Genomic DNA, 23,392 nt, shown 5'->3' on the forward strand with positions numbered 1-23,392 from the left:
ACCTGGAATACTCTTTGGAAATTATCCTCTGATCAGGGTAGCTTGAGAGCATCATTTTCCCTTCGGCATCTTCTCCTGAAGGCTTTATAAGAGAAGGAACAGGCATTAGATTCTCATGGTATTTGGTAGTTCTGAGATATCACATATTGGGATGGAGTCTGTCATGACGGTATCAGTGCAATTTCCTTAGGATGGTGGTACTACATGGACCACATCATTTTGCCATAGCAGTGATTTTAAAGCAGACACATACATAAAAATTACCTGGAGAACTTTAAATTAAAGCAAAGCAAAACACGTATACCTAGGCTCCATCCACCCTGGCCACCTATTTGGTCAGACATGCTTTGCTATTTTATTACATTTGGGACACCTTTGAGATCTAATGAAAGCTCTGGATCTTCTTTCTGGAGGACTATATACACATGAACTTTTGTATATGACTTCACGATATTTATCACCCTCATTCACACCCCCAAGCCCATGGATCTCTAGTAAAGAACTCCTTATATCAAGTTTTCCTGGATAGGCATTGAATGGCAAGCAGGATTTACCCCAGAATTGAGATAACTATATACTCTATGAATTACTTGACCATGGTACGGTCAGGCTATATTTGAAGAAATCACATACTGTCACAGGGGTTAAAGGAAAAGAAGCCTGAAGAGAAAGAAAGGCCAGGTCTGAGATGGTGGTGATTTTTAGTATATTTTCCTAAGGAAGCGAGTTTAGGAGCTCACACCCCTAGAGCAGTGGCTCTCAAGTGGAGGGGGCAGTTTTGTTGCCCCGAGCCCCCAATCCCCACCCCTGACATTTGGCAATCTGGAGACATTTTTGGTTATCACAGTTAGGGCAGGGGAGGGGGTTGCTACTGGCAACTAGCAGGGAAAAGCCAGGGATGCTGCCTGACATCCTACGTTGTACAGGACAGCCACGCTCCCCCCGCCCCCGCACCACGGAATTAATCTGGCCCCAAATGTCACTAGTACTAAGGTTGATCTGCCCTAGAGTCTAGCTGCTGCTTCCTAGACTGTATCTTCCATTGGTAGTAGGAAGGTCTGCGTTTTTTGTTTGTTTGCATGTGATGTAGGTGTAGGATGAAAGAGATGATGATGAGAAGGGTAGGAAGTGATTAAGCCAGGTTGGTATTTCAAAGAACTTTCCTTTCCCAGAAGTGTTGGAGACTTAAAAGAGGATCTCACCTCTCAGATTGGCTTACCTCATGGTTTCATCTGAGAGCTTGGATGTAGGAAACCACCTTCCTTTTCTCCTGGAAGGAAGACTCATTGTTTTTTCTTACCTCTCCCTTGAACTTGTGACCTTTTGTCTATTAAACCTTTAAGGAATAAAAGTCAAAATGATTATTTATTTATTTATTTTTGGCTGCGCTGGGTCTTCGTTGCTGTGTGCAGGCTTTTCTCTAGTTGGGGCGAGCGGAGGCTACTCTTCATTGTGATGCATGGGCTTCTCATTGCAGTGGCTTCTTTTGTTGTGGAGCACGGGGCTCTAGGTGCACGGGCCTTAGTAGTTGTGGACTGTGGGCTTCAGTAGTTGTGGCTCACGGGCTCTAGAGCGCAGGCTCACTAGTTGTGGTGCACGGGCTTAGTTGTACCACGACATGTGGGATCTTCCCAGACCAGGGCTCAAACCCGTGTCCCCTGCATTGGCAGGTGGGTTCTCAAGCACTGCACCACCAGGGAAGCCCAGTCAAAGTGACTAAAAATAAAAACCTGTGGCTCTTAGAATTTTTGATGCTTGCCACCCATTCTTATCCCCACATAAGATAATGAGGAATAGGAAAGGTATATATTGTGTTTACCAAAAGTGGGCATTTCCTTTGTCTCTCAGCAGTATTCATGTAGTGAAGTGGGAGGAGGAAGGAATCGTGCCATGCTACTGCCCTAGTCCACTGTTTGCCAGTGTGCTGAGCTCTTATTGAGAGAGTGTAGAAGGGGGGTGGCCATACCCAACAAATTAGGGATAGCTGTTAAACTAATCTAACCTGATTTTTAAAATTATAAGATGTCAGAGCCTTTAGTATCTTTACGAAGTGCATTGTGGGGTGTGTTTGTGTAGGAAAGGAAGAAGGGCGGCGGGGGAGAGCACACACGTGAGCATGCAGCATTTGTCAAACTTAATTAGACCCCAGGACCCTTTTTCCTCTGAGCATCTCTTGTGTCACCTGGATTACTCTTTGGAAATGATCCTCTGATCAGTGTAGCTGGAGGGCAGCTTTTTCCCTTTGGCATCTTTTCCTGAAGGCTTTATAAGAGAAATTGAAAAAAAAAAATGTATTCCAGCCCCCACAGGGCTCTATTAAATACAGTTTTACTAAATTGTATGTCTTTATCCACTTTCATCAAGCCTTAAGAGAATAGTTGCTATTTTTATCAGAGGGGTTGTTTTCTTTTCAGCTATGTAAATAAACACCATTTCTCTGTTTTGGAATGAAAGGAAGAATTAAATTTTCTTACTGGAAAGACGGTTGTTTCTTGTGTAGTCCGCAGGAACTTCTGACGTTTTTATGTTTCCTGCCTGAGTGAGGAAAGTATTGAGGTAGGTTACGTCAGAATAGCTCTGGTGGATTCAGACTCCTGTGTTTTAAAACTTTGGAGTTCAAACCCCTTTGCACATATACCTCCTTCACACATTTCCTGGGCTGCCTGGAGACGAGGGAGCGGGAACTTACGTCCCATCTCTCTTCCATTTGGCACGCTCACCTCCACGTTCCCAGCCATTCTTTCTTCTTGCCACTCTCTCAGAACCCAGGACATTGTGATATTGCAAGGATGCCTTTGTAACTACCAGTCAGATCCAGGTGATATACTGAGTCACTGTTCCCACTTTGTTCATTCCCCTAAGGAAACCTGTCAGCTTTATTAATCCCTAAGTCCTTCAAGATAGCAGTAAAAGGAAAATTTGAGGGAGGAGTACTACTTGTGTTTCCCTATTCTTCATCCCCCCTTTCCCATTCAGGATCATTTATTGCTGCCACCACTTTAGACCTGCTTTGGACACTTGGACACACTTCCTTCCTCTCTGGCTCATGGTTGACTTTAACATATGGAGCCCTGCCCTCCTGCCCCCCTTCCCCATCGCAGACCTCGGTGTTATGCGGCTTATAAGGTTTTATCAAGGAAGCCAGTGGGTTTTCCCTATTAGGCAACCATCTGGAGCCTTTCTGTCAAAGTCTGAAGTTAGAAAAGCATGAGAATAGATAACACTTGGGGGAAAGTAGCATCTTCAAAGCAGGGCATAAACAGAGTTTATGAATACCCACTATACACCAAGCACTGTGCTGGTGGTCTCAATCCCCACAACTTTGTGTGGTTTGTATTTGTCCATGGGTAGAACAACTTGCTCAGGATCTCTCTGTCTCTCTCTCCCTCTCCCTCTCTCTCCCTCTCCCTCTCTCTCTGTCTCCCTCTCTCTCTCTCTCTCTCACACGCATGTGCACACACACACACACACACACACACACACACACACAGAGTGACCGACCAAATCTGGATTCCAACTTCTCTCTTTGGTTTCAAAGCCTTTGGCTTTTCTACTACATCATTCTACATCTCTCTTTTTTTTTAATTTTATTTTATTCATTTATTTAATTTTTGGCTGCCTTGGGTCTTTGCTGCTGTACGCGGGTTTTTTCTCTAGTTGCTGAGAGCAGGGGCTACTCTTTGTTGCGGTGTGCAGGCTTCTCATTGCGGTGGCTTCTCTAGTTGTGGAGCACAGGCTCTAGGTGCGTGGGCTTCAGTAGTTGTGGCTCGCAGGCTCTAGAGCGCAGGCTCAGTAGTTGCGGCGCACGGGCTTAGTTGCTCCGCGGCATGTGGGACCTTCCTGGACCAGGGCTCGAACCCGTGTCCCCTGCATTGGCAGGCAGATTCTTAACCACTGTGCCACTAGGGAAGCCCTCATTCTACATCTCTTATCAGAGCCTGCTGTGAGACCTGCAGAGCACTAGTGTCCAGTGGTGATTCTTCTGCCACCACCTACATTGGGTATTTTCAAATGGAGTGTTTGGAAATACTGTATGTGCCCAAACATTTTACAACTTGACGAACATAAAGGAAAAACAGGGAAAATTTGAGAGGTAGGCTTATTCCCTATAGGCAGTAAACAAGCTCTTGTAAACACTGATAAATAGATCTATAGGATCTTTTCGACTAATACTACAGGACAAATGTTATAGTTTAAATTTTGTACCCCAATCTTGGAATTTTAGGCTTGGGAAGGAATCTTAGAGAGACTGCTATCCATAAATGAGTTGTTATTCCTTTCAGAACACAACTCTCCCACTTCCCCTTCTCATTAAGTTTCCATTTAGCTATTAGGTAGGAGCTTCAAAAGGGAAAATCCAATCATGTATAATCTCCAGTTAATGGGCATCTATTGAGCGACTAGGTCACCAGAAAGAATACACAGTGCCTCTTTGTGCAGTAAACACAAAAATCAAAAGCTAATGCATTCCCAAGGCAAGCCAGATTGTTGCTGGCTAACAGCATCCTCCTCTTAAGGGAAAAGGCTGGGGCACCCACCATGCTTGCTAGGGGAGATTGCAAAGCCATTCCAGAAAAACAAGGCCATCAAGGGAGGAAAGAGAAAGGCAGGGGGGCTTCCAGGGCTTTGTCACTTCTAATTGCTGATGGCTGGGGTGGGCTACTGAGTAGCAGACATTCTAGTAAATGTTTTGTGTAATCATCAGGAACTTAGTGGGTCTCTGGGCCTTCTTTCTTCAGGTTAAAAGAATAACGGGGATGATTGAGGTAGAGCTTCAGCCCCACTCCCATAATTTAGCCTGTTTTCTAAGTACACCCAACCTTCATAAAGACTTTATGCTTACTTTTGTCCAACCACTAACTAAATGATTGATCAAAGATGAAAACACCCCTGTTGACCCAAAATGGCATGTGTTAGCCACAAGCCAAACAGCTCTTGGGTTGGTGTTGGTACACTCCAGTTTGGGTTTTCAAAACTATATTTTGGTGTAGTTATTTAGAATTTGCAAAACTCGGCATAATTCAAATAACCTGTTTTTCCCCCCTTAGAACACTTCAGTTATGGAGGATCAAAATGAAGATGAGTCCCCAAAGAAAAATACTCTTTGGCAGGTAGGAATGACGGCGCACAGATAAGATAGCAGTTGACTTACTGTAGATAAGATGCTCCCTCAGCTCCTGTCCTCAGTGAAACTAAGAGCCAAGTACTTTTGTTTTCTTTTGTGCAATTCTGCTAGTTTCAGGATCCACCCTGGGACTTCCCTGGCGGTCCAGTGGTTAAGACTTCACCTTCCAATGCAGGGGGTGGGGGTTCGATCCCTGGTTGGGGAACTAAGAGCCCACATGCCTCAGGGCCAAAAAACCAAGACATAAAACAGAAGCAATATTGTAACTAATTCAATGAAGACTTTTAAAATGGTCCACATAAGGAAAAAAAAAAAAGAATTCACCCTAATTTATCTTCTGTTCCTTAGGGAAGTGTCATTATGAATAGTAAAGAATTTAGGAATTCTCACCAAGATTCTGAAGTTGGCTGCAGCCCAAAATATTCCGTCTCTGGGGCCACTGTCTAAGCCAAAGATGGACAGTGGTGGTGTCCTTTGTCACCAGAATGGCACCATGCCGCATACCAGTGTATGCACCGACCTTTTCTCCCAACCGTCACCCTTCTCCCCCATTTCCTATTTGTTTGCCTTTTCCTTTTAAATTCAGTTTCCTTCTCTCCTACCTCTATTTTAGTTTTCCAGTTTTCCTTCCAATCCCCCAGTTTTTTTGTAAGGCGCGGGATGGAGAGCATATAAAGTTTCATGATTTCGTGTTTTCATCGACCATTATGGTACACATAATTTTTCCCTTCATGAAGATACAAATAAAGGCAAAACAAATCTAAATCTGAAGAGAATAATGATAAAAAAAAGTTCTCTGGGTTCACTTGATTTGAATCAAAGGAGTTAGCAAGAATAAAGTGTCCCCAACAAATTTATGATGAAAAGAAACAAAGCAGTGCAATTCCAGGAAGATCTTTCTAGGCCAAGCGGGTGGTTAGAAATAGAAATGGAAAATGTGCTGTAGAATTGGGCACATACTGTTATTTTAGGGGGAACTGTGTGCAGACTGACTGCTGTTCCCTCCACGTCTGGTATTTTGCAACAGGATTCTCTTAATTTACTATTGCTTTTCAATTCACAGTGGTGCTTAACACTTTAGCTTTCAGTTTTTTGTGGTTTTTTTTCATCTGCCTTTCAGTCAACTAGTTAATGGTATACCGATGCTCTAAGGGGGCTAGATGGTTAGGAAAGGAACCCTTCTGTAAATGAAATAATAACCCTTTTGCTTATCAAGTGAGATAATGGTTGTGAAAGTATTTTATAAACAATAAAGCAGTACACAAATGCAAGTTGTTACCATAATTATATTTAACCTGTTAGGAAAGCAATTATTTTGGCAAGTATGAAAAAAATATAGAAAGAAAAGGGGAAGGAAAAAATATGTAGCTTTCTCTCTCAAGATTAGGCACTTTTAACATTTTCATTTATATTCTTTACTTTTTCTTGGCGTGTTTCCCTTCACACAAATTATTGTGATCATATGCTATATAAAATTCTTTTGTCCCTAATACTATTTCATAAACATGTTCTCTTGTTATTAAAATCTTACTTTATAAACCTAATTCTAATGGCTGCATTGTAGTACTTTGTGTAGATGTATTATATAATTCACTTTAACCAGTTGCCTGTAACTGGGTAGTTTTTTCTGAATTTTATTATAACATTATGGTGAACATCCTTATGCTTAGAAGTAGCAAAGGTGCTCCTTATGCTAGCTGATATTCACCACAGCAAAGAATGTTTACTTCGTCTGACTGTTCTTAATGCTGATGTTTTGGTTCTGTTTGATATGAATGTTTTACTACAAGCAACATCAAAAATCTCTGTTCAATGCTGCCCCCTGGTGGTGCCCGGTGTCAATGAGCTCTCCCTCACCCAAATTATAAGGGAAAAAACGTTCTCAGACAAGGAAGTGGTAAGATAAGTGAGGTGGGAGATTAATGCCTTCCAGGTTTATACCTCTAAATGTCGATATAAGAACTCACTTCAGATATGAAGGATTTTTAAGATTTTACCAAGGAAGGCCAAAGACTCCTTTGGATATTTACAAAGGATGTCTTCTTTCTGGGATGGGTTCAGTTCACTTTAAGTTAGGGGATATACTGATAAAAAAAGCTCTTCATTCTTCCCATGTAAGACTTCTGAAATAAGCTCCTAATGGAATTAATGAATGTTTGTGATGCAACTCTTCAGTTTTCAAAATTCTCTTATATGTTATTCTTTCTAGTGTTACACATGAAGGGGCATTCAGAATAGTGATGGACAGATGACTTGGCAAATGTTTGACGAAAGTATTGAGGTTCTTTTGTTTGTAAACAGGGAAATTACTGAGCCTCATAATATCAGTAGCAGTTGTGGTTCAGTCTAGGGATTTAGATTTTTTTGGATATTGTTGTCCAGATGCAGTGCATGTAGTTTCAGTGTTTTTGTTTGTTTGTTTTGTTTTTTTGGCTGTGTTGGGTCTTCGTTGCTGTGCGCGGGCTTTCTCTAGTTGTGGTCAGCGGGGGCTACTCTTTGTTGTGGTGTGCAGGCTTCTCATTGCGGTGGCTTCTCCTGTTGCGGAGCACAGGCTCTAGGCGTGTGAGCTCAGTAGTTGTGGCGCACGGGCTTAATTGCTCCGCGGCATGTGAGATCTTCCCGGACCAGGGCTCGAACCCGTGTCCCCTGCATTGGCAGGCGGATTCTCCACCACTGTGCCACCAGGGAAGCCCTAGTTTCAGTTTTTAAAAAGTATACTGATTTTATGTAAGGACCATGTAGATTTGATGAGAGATGCAACTATTTAGTATAGGAGTCTGTGGGATATCCGTAAACCAACTAAATAAGATGAGGAACTTTTCAGGTATATGTGGTTTACCTTGGGTCACTTTCTGAGTAGGTGATTGAAAGAGAGAGTGAAAGTCTGTAAACTATTTTGTCAGCAGTTAGCAGCCCTGGAAATAATACGGAGGAGATTGAAACTGTTAGGTAAAATGAAGCTTTTTAGATTGAATTGCTCTCTGATTTCTCCGTTACATAGACCAGTAGTTTTCAGAGTGAGGTCCCTGAAGTGCAGTCTCTAGACCAGCAGCATCAGCATCACTTGGGGACTTGTTGGAAGTGCTCAGGCTCTACTCCAGACCTGTAGGATCAGAACCTCCGCGGTGGGCCCAGCAGTCTGTGTGTTAACAAGCTCTTTTGTTATTCTGATGCATGCACAAGTGTGAGAACTATTTGCATAGATGAATATAGCTTTACCTTCCAACTTTGAGGAAGGAAAACAAACCATCAGTAATCAATCAGTTGCCACTTTGCCAAGTTGAACAGTTTTTCTAAGATGGTCTTCTCCAACCTTAGTTAGTTAACTGATAACAGCACGATTTTGGAATAAGCATTGGAGAATGATGATTTAAGACACCATTTAGCTTTAGATAGAACTCTAGCTTTATCATTACTTTAGTGACTAATTCGAGTACATGGGCCCTGAATGCTTTTTTAATTATTTCCTGAATTAATTAATAAAGGAATGAGTTTGGCTTTAGGGTAAAACTGGCATTTTAAGAATAAATACACAGGGCAAAAAAATGTTTCTGATGATATGCTCTTAAGATTTATTTTCCTTGTCAAACTAATTACTTTTTTGTTTTTCTAAAATAGATAAGTAATGGAACATCATCAGTGATCGTCTCCAGAAAGAGGCCATCAGAAGGAAACTATCAAAAAGAAAAAGACTTGTGTATTAAATATTTTGACCAGTGGTCTGAATCAGATCAAGTGGAATTTGTGGAACACCTTATTTCACGAATGTGTCATTACCAGCATGGACATATTAACTCTTACCTGAAGCCCATGTTGCAGCGGGACTTTATTACCGCTTTACCAGGTAACCATGCTTGTCTTTTAAAAAGCTGAGAAGTGGAAGAATGCCCAGCCCAAGAGCCTAGACGGAGCCGAGTAGGTGTTTGTGAAATGAATGAATGAGTACAGCGTGAGACAGCATTTCTTTGGGACACATACTGTACTTTAATATGTGGTACTTGAAGAGCAGTTATAATTTAGCATCTATCTAGGAACTGTAGGCAGTTTCTGTGATTACTAGTGTTGATCATTGGTCAATACTGTTGCTACATTAGTGAATTAATGCTGTACTTTTTATTTAGATGTGGTGTCTATAGAATCTGCATTTTGCCTTTATAAGTATTTTTTTTAATATGGGACAATTTTTCCTACAGTGTTTGGGAAGTGTCCCCAAATTTAAGATGTTCATTTATATCTGAAGTGACACTTAGGGAATGGCAGAAAAGTATTGGGGAAATTGATAGCATGTCTTACTACATTTCTTAAAACTTATTTCTGCATCCTCTCCCTCACTATCCTACCCCTGCATGAGTGTGTTCTTCTCTCCCTTTTCTCTTTCTCTGTCTCTCCCTCCTCACCCCCTAGTTAAGTTTACTTTGGTTTAAAAGAAAAAAAAGACTACTTTTACAACAGTTTTAGGTTCACAGCAAAATTGGGCAGAAAGTACAGATTCCATATCCTCCCCCCCACCCGCAACAGCTCCCAGCACAGCCTCCCTGCTATCAACATCCTACACTACAGTGGTACATTTGTTACAATACATGAACCTACACTGACACATCACTATCATTCAAAGTACATACTTCAAGGTTCACTCTTGGTGTTGTACATTCTGTGGCTTTTGACAAATGTATAGTGACATGTATCTACCATTATAGTGTCACACAGAACAGTTTCACTGCTCTAAAAACCCGCTGTGCTCTGCCTGTTCATCCCCCTTTGATTTTTTTTTTAAAATTTATTTATTCATTTATTTTTGGCTGCGTTGGGTCTTTGTTGCTGTGCGTGGGCTGTCTCTAGTTGCGGTGAGCGGGAGCTACTCTTCATTGCGGTGCACGGGCTTCTCATTGCGGTGGCTTCTCTTGTTGCGGAGCACAGGCTCTAGGTGCGTGGGCTTCAGTAGTTGTGACACATGAGCTCAGCAGTTGTGGTTCGCGGGCTCTAGAGCGCAGGCTCAGTAATTATGGCACACGGGCTTAGTTTCTCCATGGCATGTGGGATCTTCCCAGACCAGGGATTGAACCTGTGTACCCTGCATTGGCAGGCGGATTCTTAACCACTGCGCCACCAGGGAAGTCCCCCTCTTTGATTTTTGGTCACTCGTTAATTCTTTTCTCTCTGTGTTCTTTTTTAAATTTTTTATTTTAAGTTTGTCTAGGTAAGATAGAGAGATTTCACTCTTGAAGAGAATGTGAGACTGTTGGCCAGAACATTCTCCTCTAACGTGGTCAGGGTAACCTGGAGGTTACAGCTGCTGTGCCAGGGTATGCCTTAGAAATAGCCAGGGATAAACCAGTAGCATTGCCACCAGCCCTACCCTTTTTTCAGAGCTTCTGGATGGCTCCTCAAAGAGCAGCTTCTCTCTTAGCCTGTCTGTGATTTACAGTGCATCACAACTCCATAGTCTTAAGTATTTCCACAGTAGACAGGACCTGGGTTCATGCCTCAGGCCTGAAACCTGGGGCTGCAAAGTGACATGCCAGCCTCTGATTCCTAATCCCTCTTCTAGAACTTATAAGTTTACTTTCTACAAAGGGAGTGTTTTAGGGATATTTGAGAGTTAGCTTAGAAAATTTTGCCCCTACTGTTCTTTTTATGCTGAAATGTAGCATTATTTTCCTCATTTCTTGAATTAGTATTTCTAGAAAAGCAAAACATGAACCCTCTTTTTCTAGAATCATAGTATTTAATTGCTGAAGGGGATCTTAGCCGTCAGCTAGTGCTGTTCCTCATTGGGTAGATTATGAAGCCAGGGATCAGAGAATTGGGTGAAATGCCTAAGATCATACATCTTGGTTATTGTGATTTTGCAGGTGATGGTGGGGGTTGGTGCAAAAGCTAGTACAAAAGCTGAAATCACTTCCAGTTAAGATTACTCTGGACAGTGCCTTAAACTGGCCTCAAGTATACATGGTTTACACCCCAATTCAGTAACATTTACTTTTAATTATAAGAGAGAGAGTGGGAGAGAAGAGCTATGCTTCTAATTGCATGAGAGAGAGAATTATAGGTGAATTTGAGTAAGATGAGTGCACATGTGCTGCAGCTCCTCTGTATGTGCAGCCCAGAACTCAGAACCCCCCTCATCCAAGACTTTCTACTGACTCATGCTACATTTCACACCAAGAAGAGACAGGGTAGTTTTTAAAGTTGACAGTTATACTTGTTCCTCTTAAGTGCTTTTAAATAAATGAAGCTATGCTCCCATTTTTTGAGGCAAATCCATTCTGTTTGCTTTCTGTTGTTTTGGTTTATTTTTATTTTTTCCCTATAATTTGCCTCTCAAACATTTTAGAGCACCAGGGAATTCAACTTGTATTTACAGAATATCCACGAGGTGGCACTGTTGTAGTTCTCTTGATTTGCAGAGTATAGTTCAGAGGCAGCCCCTTCTCTTGGGGAGTGTACAGAATTGGAGAAGAGACAGAACAGATGAACATGTGTTATGTATATAAATATGGTTAGTATAATTGCATACAATTCAGTTTTCATTACAGCGAATTTTAAGGCATTGTCCATATCTCTGTTAAAGTGGAATTTTGTGGTATCGAGTATTACATGAAATGAACGGACCATTGGCTGGGACATGGAAATATTTTTGTTAAAATGCTATTTGTTTTAACAGGATTTGATCTGAACATATATACATATGTCAGTATATATCATACATATGAATCTAATAGCTGGGGACAAGCTGGCCAAGTTGATTGTGTTAGTTAGTGTCTAGTAGACTTGGATTAAATCTGGCATTAGTTCCTTAGCACAGATCTTGCCTTAAGAGCATTAGGGGAGAAACAGGTCCATGTGTTTGTTCATACTTAGATTTAATAATGTGTGCAACAACTTACTAATCATTATCCTGGTTTGGTGTTTAACTTTTACTGTAGATGATCCTTAGTTTGAATTTTTACTTTGTTGAAATTGACAGTCTACTTAAGACTTCTTTTGATTGTGAAAACCATTAATTCTATAAAAACGGTCTGTAGTTTTGACTTTTTAATGCTTACTGTGAATATCGTACCTGTCAGTATAGGGAAAATGGAAAATGTTTGTGGTCTCTGGCTCCTTTTGGTTCAGTGGAAAAAGTGATAATTATGATATGCTTTTCTAAAAATCATGGTAAATGTTTAGTCTGCAATGTCAATTTCTGCAGGCTAAGTTTGTGGTTTGTAAGAACTGTTGTTAAAGGGAAAATTTATACCATTTGAAGTAGAGACAGATTGTACTTCAAGAAGAACGATAAGCATTGGTGATCTGTTTGGTGAGGTGTCTAAGCAATTAAGAATTTTAAAAACACTTACCTTCCTGGCCATGGTTTATTCTTTTGTCTCATCCTCAAGTAAGGATGATAAACCATTATGGACTGTGAATGTGACAGAGATTAGATCAGAGGTCTTGGGAGATGTGGAAGAACCAGAGTGTAGGCTTTAGGCTGGAAGCAGGGCCAGAGATCCAGCATGACAGAGTGGAAAGATGATGGGTGTTGGATTTGACAGCCCCTCCATTTGAATCCCAGCCCCTGCCCCTAATGGTTACGTGAGCTCACTTTTTGGATCCTCAGTTTCCTTATCTGTGTGGGAATGATAATAATACTTTATAGGATATTGTGAAGATTAAAGACATTGTATATAATATGCCTAGCATCTGGTGGGTATTCTGAGGATGTCAGTTAAAAAAAAAAAAAAAAGCCCAGAGAGGCAGGAAGCACCTGCAGTACGATTTATTGCCAGGAAGTTTTAATTATTCACCCACTGATTTCCGAATTGATTCATCCTGACATCATTTAGGTAGGTGTGTGTGCCACTTTGTTGGCATAACAAAATGTTGGACTTTGTGACCTGAGCGTTTGTGTCTGAATCCTTAGGTCAGTATATTCCAAGTTAAAGGCATCCACTGACAGACTTTTGCTCTCAGGAAAGAAAGTTTCTAACTTCAGATTTTACAACTAGATCTGTGACTAGGGAGGGGGAAGGGACAGCAGGGGTGGGTGGGGAAGGAAATTTCTTTGCAGCTGCTCTTTGAAATGTGTTTCTAAAATAATAAAAGTTTCTGTAATTGTATGATCTAAGCAGCTGTCTTAAAACTGGCTATAGTCAAGGGCATTGAACTGACATTACACATTTGAGTTTCATTTTGGTACAATGTTATTTACATATTGAGCTTTGAAAATTCTGCCTTTTAATTGTTTTAATTTATTATTGAAAAATTTCCAGACCTTCATCTGGTGCCTATAATTAGCAACAGCAGCACTTCTTCAGCACTATGTGTGCAGTATTCTGGACTCATTTTCTGAGGCCATAATGTGTCCTCTTATTGCCTTGGGAAGGGGGGGGTGACAGGAGATGGGGGCGTCTCAGCACCATAGAGTAAATGAGAGCCAGACATTGATACTTAAGAAAATGCTTAGCTTTAACACCTCAGAGCACTTTCTAGCTCAGACAAATGGACCACCTTATTCAGTAACCTCTTTGTTCTGAACAGTCTTGAAACCAGAAAGTTACAAGGTCTACATGGCTCCTGGGGCTAGTTACTCCAAGGTGCCCAAAATAGAGGTTGTGTGATTCCTATTCTTCTTTAAATATTTAAGGGGTATGAGACTTACTCCAAGCTATTAGTGAGGAATTAGCGATTTGCTAGGGGAGGTGTGTCATATTTTCTCTGCAGAAAGTAACAAGGAAGGGGAATACTGCTTAGCTTCCTTGACCAGTGATATCAGGTAAAGCGATTTCTGGAAGAGGGAAGAAGAGAGACTGACATTTATCGAGTACCTGCTCTGTATCTGGCTCCTGAATAACCTCCTCTTATGAACCTTTCCAACAAGGTTAAGAAGTTCCTTCTCTATAAAATGAGGCTATTTATAGCCTATCTCAGAGGGTTTTATCATGCAGATTATATGAGATGATCCTTCTTAGGCATTTAATATCATTCCTATTTTATGGCAGACTGAGATCCAAAAAGGAAAACTGATTTGCTTCAACCCAGATTATATGGCTCTATAGCCAGTGCATTTTCCGAGAAACTAAAACATGCTGCCCCCTAGAAGGATGAAGTGAATTTAACGTATTACCAAAAGGAAATAAAGCAAATCTCATAGATTTCAATGAGATGTTGCCGAATTGGACCAGTGGCATTTGAAAGAGTAGGAAGTATGTGTCTAATAATGAGCTTCTTTCTGCAGAATCTCATTGATAGCCCAGTGGTGTGAGATATTGAGGTGGCGGGAAATCAATGAGGACTAAAAGGGATATTATTGCTATGAAGCAGTAGTTCCCAGCATGTCAGAATTATCTGGTAGTAATTCTTAAGAATGTAGATTTCTGGGCCCCACCATCTAGAGGTTCTGATTCAGTGGATCAGGAGAATATTTAGGAAGCTGTTTCTGCTGCTGTTGCTTCTCAGATTAGTAACCCTAAGTGATATAACCACACAGGCTTCTGAGAACCAGCACATAGACTACCCAGCCAGGTGGAGGGTTTGGATGCAGCTTTCCCAGTTCATATATAGACCATGGGGATGTGGCAGCCATTGAGGCCTGAAAAGACAGCTATATAATGTGTTCTTGTCTGTTCATTTCCTCTCTCAGCAGAGGATTTGAGAGGGGAGTTGGTTAGGGGTGTGTTTATAACCAATTAGGAGGATTTGGTTAGTGATTAGAATTAACATAAACCTTGGAAAGTGACTGTGTTCTCATATTAAGTGTAGAAACTAGAAGATAGTCAGATAAAGTACCCCAGAATTAGAAGAATTCAGAGAAGAGCTAAGTTTATTAGGCCATGGCCAGAGACTGTAAAAGAAAATATGATTAAAGACGGTAGAGAGATTCTGAAATTTAAAGTTCTGATTAATAATTTGCTAATCCTGTCAGTGGATAGGCACAAGTAGAATCCCATGTGATTTTCCATGAATTTCCCTGATTTTAAATACACTTGGACAGAAGATGGAAGGAAAGGGGCATGGAGATACACAAAAAGGTAGCCTGAACCTTTGAGAATGGTATCAAGAAGGCCAAGCCCCAAATATTGTGAAATTGTCCAAAATGGTTAAGGAATTTGGGAGAGTTAAAAACAAATAAAATAATCAACTGTTTGGAGCAAGAACACGAAGAATGAAGGGACAGTGTACTTGGAATAGATGGTGTAGTGGTAATAGAAAGAAACAGCATATTTTCACTCCTCATTTAACTTATCCTTTTTTCTTTCCCCACTAAGAAGAATGGTTTTAAAACCAGAAAGGACAGAAAAATTGTAGTCCAAGAAAGATATGAAGCTGTCTTTAACACAGCTCCTATAACAAGTAGACCTAAAGATGTTGTGTGCCGGGATAGTGACAGAACCTAAGTCTGTGACTTTCAGAATTGTGGAACATTGAGAAGTAATTGGAAACCAGTAGGTAGAGCTACTGGGTACAGTTGTGCACATATAGCTTGTACAGTTGTGAACATACAGCTTGTACAACTGTGTTTGGTAGTCCTGCATGATAGAACCAAGAGATGATTGATGAGCAGATTTCCTGGTCTTAAGAACGGGAGAACTGGAGAAGGTGTATATGAGAGCTATTGGCTATTGAATTTGATGTTCCATTCTAGCCTAATTCTCAAATGGATTATCAAAAGTTAATTAGCTGTTGAAAAGACTGTGTAGGGTTGTGTAATCCTAGAAAGGTATAGTATACAGAATGTTAAAAGCTATTATCTCTGAGAGGTGGGGTTTAGGGATTTAAAGGTATTTGCTTATATGCATTTTATAGTTTTTCTATAATGAACATGGGTTATATATGTTTAAAAGTGACACAAAGCAGGTAGTGCCAACTTGTAAACAGAAAATTGCAATACCAACTTTATGTAGTAAGCACCAGCAAGGGAACGTGGAGAGTAACCGTACCAAAGTCACTTGATTTCCTTTCTGGATAAAGTTATGAGACTAGCAAGTCAGAAACATGATATAAATAAAGATGGCAGTGTCTTCATGGGGCCGAGTTTCTCCAAATATCCTTGAGGACTGAATAGAGAGATATGGGCTGGATAATAGTAGTATAAAATCCAGATGATTTAGAACTGGTGGCTCAGTGTTGGTACCTTGTGAGTATTTAATGAATGGGTGTATGATAGCTTGAAGGGAAATATAGAATCACGGGTGCTGTCCTTGGTTCTGACCCATTTAACATGTTTGCCAGCAACTTGGGGTAAAGAGTTACTGCATTTGCCCACCATGCAGATGTGGTGTGGAATATCCACTTTTCTGTATGACAGAATCAGAATTGTAGAGACTGACATGGAAGGGTCAGATAAAGATTTGAAGGTGAATTATAGAGAGGATAACTGTAGACTTCCGTGTGAGCTGCCCTCCCCTTCTAAACTACCCATACAAATACAGAAATTAAGGGGAATTGTTTTAATAGATGTTTTGGGGAGAAGGGCCTAAGATTTTAATTCAACTTACTACCATCTTAGGAGTCTACTGTGATATGACTGTTAGATGAAGGCAGTATAATCTTTGATGGCCTTAACTCTTAATATAATAACGTGCAAGAAAAGATAGTGGTCCAGTGTAGTTAGTCTTCATTATCAGATCATAACTTGGGTATTAGACCTACTATAGAGTAGAACTAGTATATGAAGGGCCTGTAAACCATAATCAACAGTGTAAATAGTCATTCTTAGAGTTGGAAAAAACCTTAGTTTGTAAAGCATTTTTTATGCAGCATCTCATTGTGATATTTTCAAAATAAGGCAGAGATTATTATCCCTGCTTTATACAGATGAGGAAATTGAGGTTCTGAAAGTTTAACGATTTACCTATACCCTGCCAAGTTAGTATGACTATACTCCTTCTATTTATCTTGAAAAAGAGAACAAGTATTAACCCCAAATGGTACTTTGTTGTCTTTAAAATCTTCCTGTAGAACTTTTTTGATTCATACAAGTAGTGTGAGAAAGGACAGTTGTTACTGGCCATTACCATGTTATTTGGTAAAAAACCAAGGGGCAGGGATGTTTCAGTATTGTTTAAGTATTTGTTTCATGTCATAGAAGTTCTAGGTGGGGAACCCAGACTTGAAATTGGAATTTTCCGACTGTGTGTTTAGTTTTCCCACCCCAACACAGAGGAGGCCTGGGGATGAGCTTTATTTCTTGTAGTTGCAGAGGACATGCCCAAAACCACAGGATGGGAGTGTACAGGTGGCAACAGCATTGACCATAGTGATCTTCTTACCTTCGTGAATGTCAGGCGAAGGCTGAATCTTGGTTGTCTTGGAGAGGATACTTGCATTGTGTAGGATAAACGACTTAAGGTTCTAGAATTTTTAGGCATGTGGTTCATGGTTTTGAGGATTTTACCTCCATAAGGAGATGGAGAAATGATTGACAAAAATACATCTTAGTGCACCTGACTTAATTCTTGGATTGTCGTTTAACTTTCCATAAACTTTCCAGATAAGTCAGTGTTTCTCACCTTTTTGTCTCCTTAGCCCCAAGGGATTCACATAGGTCATGTATCAATAGGATGATTTGTTACGAGAAACAGTAAATCAGAGGGGAAAGAATGCAGACTTTGGAGCAAGAGATCAGAGTCCAGTCTTGGCTTCACTACCCTATAATTGTAAAACCTTGAATCCTTTTACCTCTTTCTGCCTCATCTGTAAAATTTGGGGTGTCGTTACCCCATAGAGTTATGTAAAAGAAATCATTTATTATAATGTCTGACAAGTACAGAACTGTCCAGGGTTGGCTTTTACAGACAGGAACTGGTGCCATCAATTGTTTTATCTTAAAAAATCAGAACCAAAAAGAAGTGTCTATGTCTATGTACTCATGCACTTGTATATCTGAAGAACTTTTGATATTACTCAGGTATGTTTCCTGGTTCAGGATTTCTTTATTCCTCTTATCTTTAAGGAAATGGTAACTGGTACGTTTCCATCTCCCTTCCTATTCCTTCATTGCCTTTTCTATTTTGTAGAGCAAGGTTTAGATCACATAGCAGAAAACATTCTTTCCTACCTGGATGCCAGGTCTCTGTGTGCAGCAGAGCTGGTATGTAAGGAATGGCAGCGAGTGATCTCCGAAGGAATGCTTTGGAAGAAGTTGATTGAACGAATGGTGCGCACTGACCCTCTATGGAAGGGACTTTCAGAAAGAAGAGGGTGGTAAGTATTTAGGTTGGTTGTTCCCTTGAAAAAAGTTTATTTGACCTAGGGTCAGTTTGATTACTAAAAAATGCAATTATACTTGCCAAATGTGTTGGCCTATTTTAAACAAGTGGGAAAAGATGAGTAGTCAAGAGTTGGGGGGGGAGATGTACAGTTTGAGCAATTTGGCTTTTCAAGGCTATGTGTTTATGCTTTTCCTTTCACATTTTCCTTAGGTGATGACACCATTACCAAAAGATAGATAAGAAAAAGGAAAATATGAGAAAGTCAAATAATGCCATTTTGCTATTAGATATTGATCCTGGTTGAAGATGGAAGGTACAGCAGGCAGGACTTTTCAGAGACAACCTGTTGTCTGAAATACAGCTTTATAGCTCTGTACATGTCAGTACCCTGACAGCACAGAGAAAGAGAGTGCCACAGCTAGGACAGATAGGTGGCTGTGTGAGTGATGGTTAGGGCTGTGCTTTCTTTATGGGAAAAAGTTTGTTCATGTACTCAGTTAGCTTTTTCACAAAGCTACATTAACACTTTTTATCGAACTGTAGAATGAAAGGCTAGATTATTGTGTTGGGTATTCAGAAAATAAAAGGTTAGGACCATGCTAAAGAACTGTAAGCTGAAGTAAAGTTGTGCCTAACATGTACATTTAATTGTCAGAAATCCTGCTTTGGAACTGTTAAAGCTCAATGCAAGTCAAAAGACTTGAAAGATACATCTTTGTAAGCACCATGTTTAAATAAAATTCACCCTTTTATGTGCAAAAATGTAACATCTGCTTGTGTTTTTTTGCCAGGGATCAGTACCTGTTTAAAAACAGACCAACAGATGGCCCTCCCAATTCATTTTATAGGTCATTATACCCAAAGATTATCCAGGATATAGAGGTAATTTTATGATTTATCTGTTTTATGGGCTGTTTGTGTCTTGTTCTCAACTTTTTTGTTGTCTTAGTGTTCTTAGTTGTCTAGTTCTAAAATCATAGAACTGTTTTTTTTTTTAAGTTGAAGTCTTAGAGCACATATGTCACAATGTGTAATCTGCAGCTATCCTTCAGAGTAGATAGTGCCTTTTTGTAAAAACTAATCTAACTTTTCTAAAACATGAAATGCTTCTGCAAGACTACCAGTTAATTAAAACCTTAATCCAAAATTAACTTTTTGTTTTAATTTGATGAAATTTCCGAAATCCAAGGCCCAATTTTTCAGGTAAGCATAGTTTTACATTTTTTGAGCCATCTCTAGAGAACTAGAGAAGGCACAGTCTCAGTTTCCTCTGTCAATTTCCCATACTTTTTCATTAAAAGGACTCAAATATGATTCTAAGCAATAGTTAAGTGGCTTTTATAGAGCAAATTATGCTCGTGGACCATTTTGGAGTTGAGTGTAACTTCCCCAGACCAGTAAAACTCTGTGAACTTGATGAGAAACATTGGAGATGTTTGATATTGTTCATGTGTTCTAATTAGTTCAGTTTTATTATTTAGCCCTTTTCCTTGAACCAAGAAAGACATGCACAGGCATTTCTGATTAACTCTTTCATATGTGTTCTTGGCAGGTCTTGGTTACTTCACTGATTTCCTCCTTGGCAAAAAAGTTCAGCCTTTGCTAGGCAATGCTGTGTCACCCATAAAGTTATACTCAGTTTCCCAAACATGAAGTAATCCTCACCCCCAGGTGATAGACATAAAAGTTATTGTGCCAAAATTCATTAACGGAGAAACATGTGCTTTTCTTGGAGTCCCCTCCCCGCTGCCTTCTTTTTAAGGCAGATGTGAACTAATGGAATCGCTTTGTTAACAGTAAATCTGAATATGACTGGAATATCATTATTTCAAATGCAAGCCATTGTCTTGAATATTCTGTTCCCTAAAATGAGCTATAAGTAACCTTTTCGGGTAGGTTAAATGATTTAAAACTTCTGCCATACAAATCCTAAAGTTTAGGAATTAATTGATCCCTTGGCAGTTCAAAACTTAGAATAAATTGCTCCTACGGTTTTAGTAGCTGAAACATAGTGTTAACTTGAACCTTAGGTTGGTGTATGTGTGTTTCAGGTTAGAGGGATTGTCTTTTACCCCATGTAGTTTTACTAAGACACTGCTTATGCACAGATCTTAGAAACTATATTACTTGTTACTTTTTTCCTCCCAACTATTCTTTATAAAGTATCTCCACATTTCCTTGAATAATTTCAGCAAGTCCTTTATTATAAGAAGGATGATGTCTGAGGTCGATCATTAATAAATAGGAACTCTGGAAGAACTTTGATCAGGTTGAAGATTTGGTGACATATATTATTTAATTCCCATTAGTAGTGTTATAATCGACAGTATGAACTCGGTTTTCTGTGGCATGACAGTATGTGACACCACCTAACATAACCATTTACTCAGGCTGAAATAATATTTTAAAGTTAGAAGGAGGCAGATGTGAGGGAAAATAGAGCTATGGAGGAAAACCCTTTTTGACACAAAACCTCTATATCATGGTGGTCTACCCAGTGGTTCTTAAAGTGTGGTTTAGGAAAACCCACTGGTTGGCCACAAGAGTCTCCTCCAGATTTTTGTGGGCTAGATCTCTTAGTTTAAGGGATGATGTTTTATACTTTGGTACTTTCACTCATAGTAATAATAATAAAAATAATGTACCACGTATAGAGTGTTTACTTGTCCTAGATACTTTCAGCATTTTATAATGCATTTTCTTATTTAACACTCTGGACAATACTTGAAAGTTAGGTCCTGTCCATATTTAAAATTGAGGAACCTGAGGCTCACGCAGGTTAAATAGCTTGCCGGTGATCATACAACCAGTCAGTCGTTGAGTCTGTGATCATCCTTACATTCTTCTGCCCTTAATGCAACTTTTTGTGTGCTATAGATCAATGGTACTTCATCAAAATAGAGTTCGTTACCTCTGTTTTGTGAGTGTGTTTTATTCTGTCCTGGGTAGACACACAAAGCAGAGAGTTGTGTCAGTGATTCGTGGGTCAAACAAATGAGAGACTCACAGGCTTGGCTGTTACCCATGTGCCTGGTACAAAACCCTCACAAGCAGACTATAATAATTACAAGTACCCTCTTTTGAGCCCTCGCAGTATACTCATGAACCATGTTGTGCGACTTACATAGATTATTAATTGCATTTAATTCTTACAGCAAGCTACCTGTCATCCTCATCTGTAAGGAGGGGAAACTGAGACTAAGAGAAATTTTAGAACTTCCTACATAGTTAAGTAGAAGACAAGGGATTTTAACTGAGGTCTGGCCAGCTCTAGGCTTAGTGTTGTTGTTTGTCATTTTCAAAGTAGAAAATTCCAGAAGAGAAGGAGAAAGAGGTATGTTGTTAAATGCCTACAGACTTTTCAAGGTGATCTTCTCATCTTTGTCCAATTGCTTGCAAACTCTTAGTTGAAAAAAGCATATGAGTTAAGATAAGATTAGTTGGCCTTGTTTTAGTCCAGTTATGGCAAAGGTAGTGCTTTAGAGGGTTTTAAGCCTATTGCCAAAAGATAAATTACACCCTGAACATCAAGTGGATGTTTTTGTCCCCCTCCCTGGTTGCCCATACACAGCCTTGGAGTCTCTTGTGGTTTTTTCTCATGTGCTTTGCAGGGTTGCCAGTTCACAGCACCTTTTGCTTTCTATCCTTCTTGCTCTACCCTGACAGCTCCAGTGCATGTGCTGGCTCCTGTCATCTATCCATTCCCATATTTGGCTCTGACAAGCAGATGACCTTGCCCTTCCACATTGACCCAACAGAAATTGGCTAATTTTTAAGAAGTAGGGAACCTGGCTTAGTATGGCCAACCCCTATTATTCAGGAAATGAGAATGTGAGGAATGAAGTCTGAAGAGAATAAGAATTCTTAGTTCTCTGCAAAGGTTCATCTCTCATGGGTGCTCTTGCCATACACACACGCATACACACACAGGGGGAGAGAGAAGAAGAGGGGGTAGGGTGGGAGGGAGAGAGTTTAGAGTGCCTCTGAATTGAGAAGGAATTCCTGGAAAACCTGAGGCACAGTCCTAAAAGAAGCAGCCATATTTCCTTTGCTATCTAGAGTCTTAATTGTTATTATCATCCTCATCCTCATTATTATTAATGATGAGACTACTGTTAGGTACTTTGCCACAGTAATTTAATTTAGTCCTCAAATTGTCAAAACTGAGACTCTTAGTCCAAAGTCCATGCTCTTTTCGCCCTACCATGCTGTCAGATGTCCCTCAACAGAGAGGTGGGAGTTGTTATAATAGACTCAAGCAGTCAGAGTTCTGATGTCCTGAACTTGGATTTTTCTCTTTTGCCATCTCAGATTAGTGGCAAACTCCTTCATATGATATGCCTTTTTCCTTTTTTTATTCACTGGATTAAAGCCTTTGAAGCACTCTCCTTGGAACAGACCACTAGTAAAACGATGGTGTGTTGTATCGCACCTTATAATAAACCACATTTTATTCAGGGAAAGTGGGGAGCTTTTTTGTGGTTTGCAAACTTGATATTAACATTGTCCTAACCAGAAAATGCTGAAATTTGCCCACCCACCCAGTTGTGTTTAGGCTTCTAAAAATAATGTTATTCCTTCATACTCAGACATCTGTTTTCACTCTATTGCCAATTTAAATGCTGCTGTATACTCTGTGTATCATGGCTACTTTCCCAGTATTTTGAAAATTTGCACAGGGTAAGGGGATTTTACAAGTTCTCAAAAACATGAAATATTCCTCTGCAGTAGCCACACCACATGATGTCTAAGTGAAATGGCAGGTATCTGCATCATTAAAGAGGTGCACCTGTGTATGCCCTGTATTCCTACTGCTGAAGTTAAGATGATTGTTGAATTGCATTTGCAGGCTGAGCCCCTTCCTGGGAATGGTTGGGGAGGGCTCAGGGCTATCAGCATTGAAGATCAGCCTAGACTGAGACAACAGTTCCCGGCAATTTGGTGAGATTTTTTTTGGTCACAGCCTACTCCTTTTGGTCAGTGTTCTCCACAAATGAGAAAGAGCGTCACTGCTACCGTTTGTAGGCACTGTGATAAGCACTGTATGTACGTAATCTCATTTGATCCTTCCAAC

General features: G+C 40.1%; 1 protein-coding gene across 8 annotated transcripts in view; it reads left to right on the plus strand.

Annotated features, from left to right (window-relative positions):
- Positions 1-23,392, plus strand: part of FBXW11 (F-box and WD repeat domain containing 11) — a 132,609-nt gene that overhangs the window by 82,138 nt on the left and 27,079 nt on the right. For 5 of the 8 annotated variants that reach the window (XM_027084300.1, XM_027084299.1, XM_027084302.1 and 2 more), the window contains 4 exons: positions 5,049-5,111; positions 8,744-8,969; positions 18,124-18,310; positions 19,110-19,200. In XM_027084300.1, the coding sequence (XP_026940101.1) occupies positions 5,049-5,111; positions 8,744-8,969; positions 18,124-18,310; positions 19,110-19,200 (567 nt within the window). Of the gene's footprint in view, positions 1-3,977; positions 4,094-5,048; positions 5,112-8,743; positions 8,970-18,123; positions 18,311-19,109; positions 19,201-23,392 lie in introns of those variants that run through there. The other 3 variants (XM_027084301.1, XM_027084306.1, XM_027084305.1) reach the window with 2 other exon arrangements.

This window comes from Aethalodelphis obliquidens, unplaced genomic scaffold, assembly GCF_003676395.1.
Source record: "Aethalodelphis obliquidens isolate GAN/ISIS:26980383/991018 unplaced genomic scaffold, ASM367639v1 scaffold52, whole genome shotgun sequence".
NCBI lineage: Eukaryota > Metazoa > Chordata > Mammalia > Artiodactyla > Delphinidae > Aethalodelphis > Aethalodelphis obliquidens.